The sequence below is a fragment of the Zingiber officinale genome, chromosome 7B (assembly GCF_018446385.1).
Source record: "Zingiber officinale cultivar Zhangliang chromosome 7B, Zo_v1.1, whole genome shotgun sequence".
NCBI lineage: Eukaryota > Viridiplantae > Streptophyta > Magnoliopsida > Zingiberales > Zingiberaceae > Zingiber > Zingiber officinale.
The window spans coordinates 114,559,466-114,572,211 of record NC_055999.1 but is presented as its reverse complement, the minus strand read 5'-3'; the positions used below and the strand labels follow the sequence as shown (position 1 = coordinate 114,572,211).

Sequence of the window (12,746 nt, the reverse complement as noted above, 5' to 3'; positions counted from 1 at the left end):
GGGGATGGTCTATTACATGAAGATCCTTGATTTGGATGGATCTCATCTTTAAATACGTGGGGTCCATCCAAATCAAAAGTCTACATCAGTGGACCATCCCCTGGTCCGTAATTTGCGGACCAGAGGATCCCTACTGTTATATTAGTGTCATCAACATGAGACTGGATCCTCTGGTCCTTTTTTTTAGATCAGGGGATGGTCCATAATGTATTTACAACTGGATCATATCTACAATTTGGTTACAAAGTGGTTGTGATCCCTTCATGAGTATATCTTCCCATTTAAGTTATAGTTTGGATCAGTGTAAGCGGCCGTAGGCAACCAAAAGTTTGCTTCTTGCTCGGCGCTCGGTAGCTTAGCTATCCGTCCATCGTCGGTGGCCTTCGGACAGTCTTCGACCGTCCATCCTAGTCCAAATTATAATATGGATGGAAAGATGAACCCAAAGAGAAATCATAACTAATTACAATTAAATCGTAATAATGATCCAACCACAATTACATTATAGATCATCCCCTGATCGATAAAATATGGATAAGAGGATGTTGGCTCCATCAGCATTGGACAGACACAGATTAATTAAACTAATTAACCTTTTTTAGAAAAAAAAAATCTATAATAAATTAATTAATCACGAGCTGGCCGCGAAGTGATTAAACCAGAAATTCTCCATCAGCATTGGACAGACACAGATTAATTAAACTAATTAACCTTTTTTAGAAAAAAAAATCTATAATAAATTAATTAATCACGGGCTGGCCGCGAAGTGATTAAACCAGAAATTCTAGGTGTTGACTTGCCACATAATTATGTGAGAATTTGACTACCTTGTGGGATTGGTTTTCACCATAGTCCATCAGTCTAATATTATTAAGTCAACAATCTATTAAAAAGAATTTTATTAATTCACTGAAATTAAAACTCCATGTCTAAAAAACTAAAAAAAACATCACGCCCTAAGCGCTCATTGTCTTTTACAATATAGCAAATGTATACATCAATTATCTATTTTTAATAATAATATCCCATGTAAATAAGTATAGAAGCAATAATAATAACTTATTTTATAATAGTTTCGAAGTATTTTAAAGATAAAAATACTTGACAATGCATTCTTTGTTCTCTGCATATGGCAAAACTAAGCATTAAATCAAAATATGTCTATCCAAACTAAATCAAAATTTGAATCATTTAGGGTTCGAGACGAATCTTTCTTAGGTCTACCTAAGCCTAATTATTTTATTTTGTTTTTTATTACGTATATAAGTTTCTTTACTTACAGTTTGTCCATATTTTCTTTCTTAGAGACTTAGAGTCCTTTAAGGTCATCAGACACTTTCAAATGCTTGATGACTCTTGTCCAAAAGTTTTTGGTGGTTCTAAAGATTTCAAATTCATATAAAAAAGCATCATTACATTTTTAATATCCACTTGAGTCATTTTATATATTTTCTTTCAAATTTTATAACTTTTAGATCATCAAATATTTTTGGCCATTAATGACCAAAATGCATAATAGTTTAAAAGAGTTCAGATTTACTATAAATTTATATTATTATAGTTCTAATAGTCCCCTTAATTCAATTCATGTTCCTTTTTTGTTTTCCCAAAATTAAAACTTTTTTGACCATTAAACCCTTACAAGTGTTAGGACATTTTCAATAGTTAGGACTCTAAATAATTTTTTTTAAGATCTCAATATATCACATCAATAATATGAAAATTTATTGAAACATCTCTAATGATTAAAGCTCTCAACGAGTTGCATGATTTCATACATATTACATCAAATTCAAATTCGAGATAAAAAAAATTTTATGTTTACATTACTGTTCTTAAACTACAAACCTCATACCTCATCTCTATAATTATTCAAGACTTTTTATTCAACTTTTTAGATATTAATTTATATTGGAGATGCTCTTAGATAGTCCTCGGGCAAAAGTATTTAATGACCTTAAAATTTTTAAATCTGTATCAAATAAACATTGTTACAAAATTCTACTAATTTTGTTGCTGCTCCTATTCTAGATTTTGAGCTCATTAGAATTATTAAACTCTTAAGTTTATCATGTTCTTGTTTTCAAATTTGTGCTATTTGATGAGCAATATTTTGTCATATTATTTGTACTCGTACACATTTTTAATTCTCTTATACTTAAATGTTTCTCTTTTTTTTTACAAGGATTTATTTTGAGCTCATTATAATTTTTTCCATCATTTATGACATTATTTCTTAAAATATAAACTTTGTTTTATAGAAAATCAAGATGAGACTAGACTCGAGCCAAACTGAATCGCCCAAAACTAAGGTTTATGAGAGTTGGTTCAAGATTTAATGGATCCTCCAGTTCAATTGAGGTTGGCTCAAATGAATCTTGGTTAAATAGAAGAGGTTTGCTTCAATAAGGGGAAGGTTCACCCCTGCAAGCCATCAATCGTTCGTTCACCTCCTCAAGAAATTTCACCGAACTTTTTAGATTCTTGGACTTGATCCACATCATTCAGTATCCACAATAGTTATTTCTTTGACACCTTATGTTTGTGTTCTTCATTTGAACTCAAATAAATTAAATCAGATTAGATTATTTTACTCTATCTCTCAATTAATTCAATTGCAATTATAGTGAGTTTACATTCTTGCATTTTTTTCTCCTTTTAGTTTTAGGATCTCGAAATCAAACCCCAATTTATATACAAAATAGAAAACCAAAATTACGACACTACCAAACCCCATTTATTCACGTCTTTATTTCCAAATTTTGAGCCCCTTGAAGCCAATAAATACTTTTAGTTTTAACCACTATTGGCAAAAGTGATTCAGCCTTAAAAATATCATATCAATTTTAAATAAACACAATTGCGTTCTTGTTGATACTTAAAATTAATTCATTTTTTGTAAAAAAGTTATGACCTAAAAAAATTATGACAAAAGTAATAACATTTATATGGTAATTAGACAGTTTCGACCACTGTTGTCCAAGAATATTTGATGGCTCAAAAAAATTGAAATTTATTTTTAATTGATGAAGCTTTAATATCATCATTCAATAAAAAAAATTGGTGGCATTTGATATAAATATTTAATACAAATATTTGATGGTATTTGATGATTTTGAGACTAAAACAATTATTATATATAGAAAATGTGTACATCAACTGTCTTTGACATATTAATACACGGATCATATTAAAATTGATCACAATTTCAAAACCAGCTATTTAACTTGATATTATTTCCTTTTTAATAGTCATAATTTTTTTATATCTAAATTTATTACAAATAAGTTACCTAAAACATGAAAAGAACTTATTTTCTTTTATCTTTTTTTGAATAAAAATTGTTTAAAACTTTACGTACAATCATCAAAAGATAGTTTCATTTTCCCCATTATTTGATGTAAGAAAGATTTCAGAGGGAAAACAAATAATATGAATGGCGTTTCCAGGATTAATGGCACGCAATTAAGCCACGAATCAGGATGACCACACAAACTCAATATGGCGCCCGAGCCATTATACCAGGAGGAACAGATAATCCCCCGGAATTGGTAATGGGCGCAAACAACACCATTCAAGGTTTAGGGTTTAGGGTAGATCCGGAAAAAGGGGCAGAGAATAATTATGAAATCAATATCTAAACCGTAGTGAGTTTAATTTTGCAGGATTGAGATCAGACAGCCAAGGGTTAGTCTTCAATCACTGACACATGAATTGCCAGAGATCAGAAACTCTAGTCCAAATAAATGCATCATCATTACTCAACCTAAACTGCCGCTAAATCTCAAAATATAAGAGGAAAATTGAGAGAGCAAAAAATAGACGAGCAAAAATCATATTGCGGTTTTAAATGTTACTTCAAAAAAAACAAAAGTGAAAGAAGGATGGATGGATCCAATTACATTGAGATCTGTCTAGGTTAAACTCAGACAGCCAAGGGATAGTCATCAACCTCTCGGACATAATAATGGCGAGAGATCAGAGACTCTAGTCTACAATAAAAGGCATCATCATTGTCCAACCAAACTAATATTAATATTCATAAAAAAATGAAACTAAAAACTATTAAAATTGAAACAGAAAACACATCATGTAAATTAACTCTGATAGATCAAAAAAGAACGACGCTCTTCACGCAAATCTAACGATTGAACATAGAGGCCGTGATTTTTTTGAACGCCAAATTGTAGTTTCAGCGAAAAAGGAACTAAACGTGAGCAAGATCGAAGCAGGGTGAAACTGGAAGCGCAAAAAGACGGCAAGAGCTTGGGGTTTTTTTCTCTTTTTTTTACCTCTGCCCTTTCCGACGATACGCCTCCATGTTTCGCAGCACCCCCTACATTGGTTCTCCCGTTGGGGCGGCCGACTTCGATCCTCTTGCTGTAACAAGAGAAAGGGTACGTCCTTATTTATAGACACTGGAGCCAAACCCTAACGTCCTCTTTGACTGTAGTGGACGGACGAGATGTGATGTTGATTAAAAGCACCGAGTCTGCACCGAGTCTGTGCCTCGGCCCAATTGGATCGGTCCGCCGCCTGTTTCTTTATTCAGTTCTAAGATTCGCTATCGCATTTTGTGTATTGTGTTTGAGCGAGAAAGCAAATCAGCATTTAAATTCTCAGCATTCAATATCATTGTTTTTAAGTTTTGATTGTTTAATTTTTTAAAATGTTTTATTTTTGTTATTTCGAGGGATTAAATAAACTTTTTCTGTGAACAATATTTACAAAAAAAAGTTTTGCTCCTGTCTTAGTTGGAACTTAAGACAACAGCCCCTCGTTTTTTTTTAAAAAAAATCAAGGTATCCATTTTTTTAAAATCTAATAATTTGAGGAAGGGCCAATTTGATTTGATATATTTTTTTATTAATCATGGATAAATACTATGATCCAATATTCTTAACTAGAAAAAAATTCCTATAATATATTACAGCTAAAAGTTGAACCTTAGATGTCTCACAAGAATCCCTTATTACACTAAAAATGATAGTAGTTTGATGTATGCTTTGACAAGGAAGGGAACAAATCGAAGAATTAGAAGTAGGTTGGACTTCGAGTGTGGAAGGAGTGAGTTAAGCCTTAAAATAAAAGGAATAAAGAAAAAAAAAACCAAATCAATTCCCTTTGATGAGATAGCTCTATCTTAAATCCTCTCTAGTTTTTAGCTACGAGTGATTTGCATTTTGGATATTAAGTATATTTTTTATTCGACCAGAAATAGGTATTTCGAATATATTGAGTTAATCAAGAACAAGACACACTAGTGAGAAAGATTCTATTTTAGGTTGAGTCAACTAAAAAGTAATTTAGTCTAATAAGCAATTAACTAGAGATTCATTTCTAGTGAACAAAAATCTTTGTAAGAAGATGAGCCGTTGAACCTTAGATAAATTAACTAATGTCAACTTAGTCGATTGAATAATCGACTAACTCTCTCTTCTGGACATAGAATACCATTGTATAACAAAGCAAACTGAACACTAAAACTTATGCAAGTTCTATGCAAATCAAGTTCCAATATACTTCTTTCAAGAGCTATAAAAGAGAAGGCAAGGACAGCACCTTGTAATCGACTAGATCATGAACACAACTAATCCAATAGTCAAGTCATCGTCTAAGTCAAGAGCTACCCTAATCCAAGCTCCGTCTCTGAACACTTTTAAGAGTTTATCTTTGCAACTTAAATTTCACCCATGAAGTTATCTTAATCTCTTAGATGCACTAAATCGTAGGCTCATTCCGCGTGCCAACGTTCACTCTTTACATATGTAAATAGCTTCCTTTCAATCGTTGTCAACATTGCCACCTAGATCCTCCTTATCATGTGATCCCTTGAATGTTCCATACCATCCTTTGATCTCTAATATACCTCGAGCCATCAAGCCACACCAACTTGATCATTCAATCTTTCTAGTCCTATGTTTTCTTGAATGTCGCATACATCTTTCTTTCAAATCCCAACCAATTTCCAAGCTACTGAGTATCACCAATTTAGCCCTGCAAACCAAGTCATCATCCACAACCCAAATGCCATTCAGTCACAAGCTTTGTGACGTTGACGTGCGTCGAACCAAATCCCTACACAACTTAATACACACATCAATAACAAAGGGATATGTAACACTTTATTCAACACATCAAAACACTATGATCAAACATGACCACAATTGCACTAACACCAACACCGACGACATACAACATGTGCGAGGCTAGCAACAACCAACTCGATGGTCTAACATGCCAAGAATAGCTATCATCTATCAATTATTTAAAATGCACAATGAGATTATGTGATTAATAAGATCAATGTAATTAATCTAACATCATGATATTGCCACTAGGAAGTAACAGTTCAATTGAAATGCCACAGGCATAGGAGATTGGACAAGCTATAAGATTCAATCCTCTGTCAAAATACAGTTTCAAGTTTAAATCCTACTTTATGGCCAAAAATGTGTAAACATGATTGAGCAATCATCATTAGCATCATTAGCAAGAGGAAGAATTCTGCTGACAGAGAAAGCCAATGATAATAAGCAAGAGGAAGAATTCTGATGGCAGAGAGTAAGATTTAGATAGGCAGATATGTGCATCTGAATAACTTGTTTGATACTGATAACAATCAAGTTGAACCAATATTCCATGAAATGATCAACATAAACTACCAAAATAAGGGCATACCATATAACTAGCATTTGCATGTGAACCATGATATCAACGCATGCAGTTTAAGAAAACAACCATTGAAAAGCACTTCCTCCCCCACTAAAGGATCTTACTTGTCCATGTTTCCAAGTTTACATCTTCAACAAACACCTTTTTACTAATGAACTGTTATGGAGCACTAACATGCAGCATGAACCACAAAATGAGTAGCTAAGAAGATAAGGGACACATGCCTTGAAGGCTTCTGTAGATTAGCAAACCAAGAGGAGCACATCACACACAAATAACCAGAAAGGTAATCGCAAAGTCCCTGTGCAAGGCTAATCTCCACCCTAAGTTGTTCTCAGGTTAATATTCGCATTAGTAACCAGCTACTTCACCAGGCAGCGGAGCCAACTCATTGTTTCCAAACCTTTCCTCATCATAAAATGAAGCATGCACAGTTCTTCCGCCAAAAAAACGCCCACCAAGATCGATTAATGCCTTTGTGGCTTCCTCTGGTCTCTCAAATTGAACAAAGATCCTGACTGATTCTTCTGCAGGGAAGTTTTCTTGTGTTATCTCAAATATCAACACACGTGTAACAGTACCATACTTTGTGCACTCTGATGCAACCTCATCTTCAAGCTCATCATCTACCTCTCCTGGTCCAACCTGGGGAAGGAAAGTCAATATCATTTGCAATTGTATACAATCCACAATTAAAGCACAGTATGATGTGAAAATTATCGTTTGAAACATTTCCACTTTTTTTTTTTACTATATATCTTAAAAGAGTGTGCCAGACATCATGATATAAGGCTTAGGCTTAGTGTTCAATAACCAGATGTCATGAGTCATCATTTGGCAACCAACATTTGAAGCAGCAGAAGCAATGAAACTTCTAAAATCTTATTAATCTTTCACAATTGTATCATACCTTTCCATCTCTCAATCAGATTTAACTTCAAATATTTACCTAAAGTAATATAAGTGATTTTATAAAATTTTTGGAAGGTCAGTCTCTAGGGTAGGGCCTAGATGAGAAGTACTGAATTCCAATCAATATAAAAGATTTTTCATGAGCACCAACTGATCTTTCAATCTTTCACCAGGTCGCTCTTCAACGTGAGCTATTAGTAGAATTCTGATTTTTCTTGGTAACTTGACAGGAAAAACTTTAGTACTGAGAATGTCCAAAAATGTTGGGGAAAAATAAGAACCCACAACTGCATACGTGTAGTGTGCTTTGCTGTTTTTCACTTAAACAGACAGAGAAAAAACAAAAAAACAGAACATTTTGGAAAATGCAAAAGGAAATAGAGAAGTGCAGCCATTTGCATAACAGCAATCCTTTCCTCTAGCTATTCCTGTATGTGATAATGAAACATGACCAACAATTGATCCTTCCTAGCAATCAGCCTTTTCCCAAATAACTGAGTTCTTTAAGGACTTTCAACTTTCAACAAGATAAAAACTAAAAATAAATCTAGATCAGTCACTTCCTGAAATTGATCCAGGAAAATATTTGAAACTAAGGGTATTTGTTTCAAGAAAAATAACACGTCAAACGAATTTCTGACAAAAACTTCTACAGGGAACTAAAATAATTTTTCCTCGTTTGGCTGGTTAAAATAAAATATATTCCTTTGCTTCCCTTTCCCAATTGATCTAGAGGTTCAATTGAATTCCAAATTGATACACACCTATTCTGCTTGACCAAGCCCTGGCTAATACATGCTTGCTTTGCTGAAGTTCAATTCTTGCTTAGCCCACTAGATCAACCAATAAGATAGCTCGGTCCAACTCACTTCGGCTTGAGGGAGATCAAGAGAGACCGCTGGAAGCTCTGCTTCTAGGCAGTCCAATTTGATCAAGTGAAAGAGCAGCTCGATTTGTGCATACTCCACCTTGAGGGAGCTTGTGAGAGGCAACACCCCGATACCTACTCCGCTCGAGTGAGCTTGTGACAGGGCACCAAGACCTATGCAATGAGGGAGGTGCACCAGAGCAAGCTCTAGCTCACGAAGACCTTTGCCATGGTGGATGTTTCCAAAGGGGGGAGATAGGATTGTTAGAGGGGATAAAGGAGGTGGTGCCAATGACTCACCTGGGAAAATGATTTCCACTTGGAATATTTCCTGATGCACCAGACACAAGAAACTGAAAATATTTTCAAAAAAAATGTTTTCCAGAAAACAAATGTACCCAATATATCAACACAAACAAGGAATTTTAACGTGTAAATAGATTAATTCTAGGAGGAAGCAAGATACAAGCTACTAAAAACAGTTCTTTTCATGATATTAAAATACAACAACCAAATCTTATCCCCATAGGTGGGGCTGACTATATTTTATAAAAGATAAAGCATCTCCAAATCCCATATATTCCAATTCTCAAGGCCAATTGACTTTATTAATGTTTACAGTTTACAGATACCCAATTAAGTTGCATTGATGAAATATGCCACCATTACCATCTCAGAAAAAAAAAAAAAGATTAAAAGATTCAGAACTATAAAATTGATGTGATGCTCGGTTGCGACAACCTAAGGAAAGAATGATACAAGAATACCACAAAATATAAACATAAGATTGTATCAGATAATTGCATGATACAAGATGAGCTTGGAATTTGAATCAAGAACATTCAGAAGCATATTACCATGTTTCGAAGAAGTACAACACGAGTGGGTGGACCATTGAGATTAGCACTTTTCACCTTCTTCTCAGATTTAGGCTCACTAGCATTAACAATCACCCCAGCTCGTCTGTCAGTCTTTTTAGCCATCAAAGGAGTAGTAATACCCTGTTCCTGCTTGCCAAGTCCTTGGCCTTCTTTCCAGCCCATCTTTGCCATCATCCTCTGTGCAGCAGTCATGTGGCCACCAACACCAATTCCCAATCCAGCAGTTGTTGATTTTCCAATGCTAAATCCATCTCCACTTGAAGGCGGAGAAGGTGACCTAGGAGTAACTCCTTCGCTCTTGGCAGCACGCCTTTTCCAAGCTTCTTCACCAGATATACTCAGTGCTGAGGACCTTGATCGATAACCATTCTCTTCTCTCTCTGCAGCTTCCCGTTCCCTTTGTTCCCGCTCTCTATCCCTTTCCTCCTCTTCCCAGCGCCGCCTCTCTAGCTCTCGTTTCATTTCCTCTTCTGCAGTTTTTCTCTTCTTCTCTCTCCTATAATCTTCATAATCATTTGGCCTAGCAGGATCATACTCCTCTAAGACCGTTGATGTCACCCCAACAAGAGCTGGCTGAAAGGATGGGGCTTTACCACCATTTTCAGACAAATTTAAGGGGGCGGAAGCACCCAATTCCTTCACTTGCGGAGTGAGTGAACTTTTAGCTTTAATATGCGACTGTTGGTTCTTCAAAACAGATTGAGGTTGGAGAATGATTGACTGCTTTCGCAATGTGGGTGGTGCCATCTTTGCACTGCTTGACCAAACAGATGAACTGCTGCTTCTCTCCTCATCGGCTGTTGAAGGAGGGGGAAGGTCTCCATAGAGTCCACCCAACATTTCTTTTCAACTCACTGAAATGGCACTGAGTTTAAGTTGTTCAAGTTGAAACCTGAAAAGCACGCCAACTAACAAAACCATACACTAATTGCCACAAAACTAACAACAAATTGTGAACATTTCACTTTCCATATTAATGATAATGCCAATCGCATTCATCCCATCACCACTCGGTTATAGTTAAAGCATTATTTGGTATTCATTGGTCAGAATAGATCAATGAACAATTGCGATGCAAGGGTTTCCCAATCCTATCTTAACTACTAATCTTCAAGTACTTGAATTCTTAAAAGAAACAGAAGAGCAACGAAGTGATTTACCCCTAAAATTACAAGAAAGATGTACTTTTAACGAGGCAAAATAAAGGAAACCCACTAAAGCACGGAATGCATAACAGATGAGGACTTGGACAGTATCGAAAGAAAAATCTTTGCCACACTTCACCAGGATTTAAAGGAAGGTTCACCAAGCAAGATGGAAAGGAATGGAGAAACCGATTTAGGGTTTAATGGAAAATCCGATGTATGAATTAGACAAAGAACCGAGGGTGGGAAATTTTTGACATAAAAAAACACCTGCTAGGGCTCGTTCGTCGGCAGGATGTTATTCTACCGTAGCCGGCGACGTCAAGCGAGATCCAGACGGGCAAGGGACGGCGAGAGAGAAGCGCGAGCAGTGGACGGTGATGGGTTTGCAGAAGTGTTCCCGAAGGGTACGATACATTTCTGCCACCGATGTGGAATTTATACGAATTTGGAAATTGCTAAAATAAATAAATGAATAAATTTAAATAAATACGGCAATTATCTTTAATACGCCCGTCTGTTTTAAAAAAAACTAAAACGTGACAGACAAATAATTAATTATATTTTTTCCAAAAATCATTTGAAAGATATTTATTTAGCATTTCACTTATTAATTTTGAAAAATAATAATTCAAATTAATTTTTTTATAAATAATATTTATCCTATTTATCCCTTCTGCTGTTCTTCTCAATCCAATAAATTCACAATCGATAATTAAAAAAGAGAAAAATTGTTTATAATGTATCAAAAAATTGACAACTTTTTTTAATTGCCAATTAGGAAAATTTTCGAATTCTATTGTTGATAATCACCAACTTTATTTAAAATATAGGTTTTCGTATTATATTTTTCCTCATCTTCCTTCATCATCCTTTTTCTCCTCTATCAAACTTGTGATGGTCAAATTCAATCACTTGAAACATGATTACAGCCACACTATTGTCCCTCACATCTAGGAGTGTAATCGAATCAGCTAAACTTTTAAATTTTTAAGCTTGACTCTTTATAATCGAGTTGAACTCGAACTTTATTTAACAAATATATTCATGACTTACAAACTTATTCAAATTTTAATCGAGCTTAAACGAGATTAATAAATATAAATTATAGATTTAAATATTCATTAAAACTTAAATTATATATTTAAAGAAAATTATAATATTCTTATTAAAGTTTATAATTTTATTACAATAAAGAAATTTAATATATTTGTCATGTTTCATAAATAGAATATAAAATCTATAAATTTAATATCAAAATTATTATTTTTTATTTAAAAATTAATTTATGAGCTCAACGAATATGTTCACGAGCTAACGAATCAAATATTATGAAGCAACTTGATTTGTTTATCTTAACGAACCTCATTAAACGAGTTCAGACAAACTTTTATCGAATCAAACTTTGAATATCTTATGAGCGACTTGATTTATTTACACCCCTACTCACATCATCCTTCTTTAATCTCTAGCAGACCTGGGGCAATATAATTACATCAGTTTGTCCACACACCAAGCCAAGCTTCACAGACTGAGGACACTCTACCAACACGATTTCATTCACACAAATGAAACAAAAGTAAAACCTTTAGCTCAACACATCAAAACATCTTAATTAAATACGACTACTTATGACACAATTGCACGATCACTAGCTATTTGTCGTGCTCTCTCTAATGGCCTGTTTACCATGGAGGAAGAATAAAAAAGAGATGGATCATTAGTAGGGAAAAAGATCCATGGTGAAGAAAGAGGAGGAAGCTCGCCCTAATAAACAGATTCCCTCTTGTTATTAAAATCACCTATTCCAACTTTAGATCTTTCTCCACCTCTACTTGGCTCTAAAGAGTTCCAATGCTTCAAATGTCAATAAACTGTAAATACTTGAGCACATCTTAATGAGAACAAGTCCAAGTCTTACTCAACCTAGATTTATTTTATTTAAAGGAATAAACCTACCCAATAGAGAGTGCGTCGGCAACTTAAGAGTTGGTTTGACGACCAAACAACATTAGTCCATAATGACAATACTAAAAGAAGCACATCTAATGGACCCAAACAGGCGAGACGACAAACCATGACCCACGTCGCTATACAACACTCTATTAATTCAAGCCGTTGTTTACCGACAAGCCGAAGGACAAGACCTGAACCAGTCAGATCTATTTCAATAGATATCATCCAACAAAAACAAGGTTCCATTTTAACTGTTGTTGATTTCATTGTAATGTTTGTGTAAGAAGCATCAAGGCACCCCCAACCCTT

General features: G+C 34.6%; 1 protein-coding gene and 3 non-coding genes across 6 annotated transcripts; all 4 read right to left on the bottom strand.

Moving 5' to 3' along the window:
• Positions 1-3,428: 3,428 nt before the first annotated feature.
• On the bottom strand, positions 3,429-3,553 carry LOC122007641. The gene has a single exon (XR_006119092.1). It is a non-coding gene; the product is annotated as a small nucleolar RNA snoR80 (small nucleolar RNA).
• Positions 3,554-3,665: 112 nt separating this feature from the next.
• On the bottom strand, positions 3,666-3,767 carry LOC122007625. Its single transcript, XR_006119078.1, has one exon. It is a non-coding gene; the product is annotated as a small nucleolar RNA Z157/R69/R10 (small nucleolar RNA).
• Positions 3,768-3,917: 150 nt separating this feature from the next.
• Positions 3,918-4,023, bottom strand: LOC122007626. The gene has a single exon (XR_006119079.1). It is a non-coding gene; the product is annotated as a small nucleolar RNA Z157/R69/R10 (small nucleolar RNA).
• Positions 4,024-6,727: 2,704 nt separating this feature from the next.
• LOC122007014 (DNA-damage-repair/toleration protein DRT111, chloroplastic-like) lies at positions 6,728-10,914 on the bottom strand. Of its 3 annotated transcripts, none has more exons than XM_042562755.1 (3): positions 10,752-10,914; positions 9,313-10,228; positions 6,728-7,320 (listed from the first exon to the last, which is right to left on the bottom strand). In XM_042562755.1, exons 2-3 carry the CDS (start codon positions 10,174-10,176, stop codon positions 7,027-7,029), a joined length of 1,158 nt encoding a protein of 385 aa, XP_042418689.1. In that variant the 5' UTR covers positions 10,177-10,228; positions 10,752-10,914; the 3' UTR covers positions 6,728-7,026. The 3 variants fall into 3 exon arrangements, with proteins under 3 accessions (XP_042418689.1, XP_042418690.1, XP_042418688.1); XM_042562756.1 differs by having other exon boundaries at positions 9,313-10,201; XM_042562754.1 differs by having other exon boundaries at positions 9,313-10,190.
• Between the last annotated feature and the right edge of the window lie 1,832 nt (positions 10,915-12,746).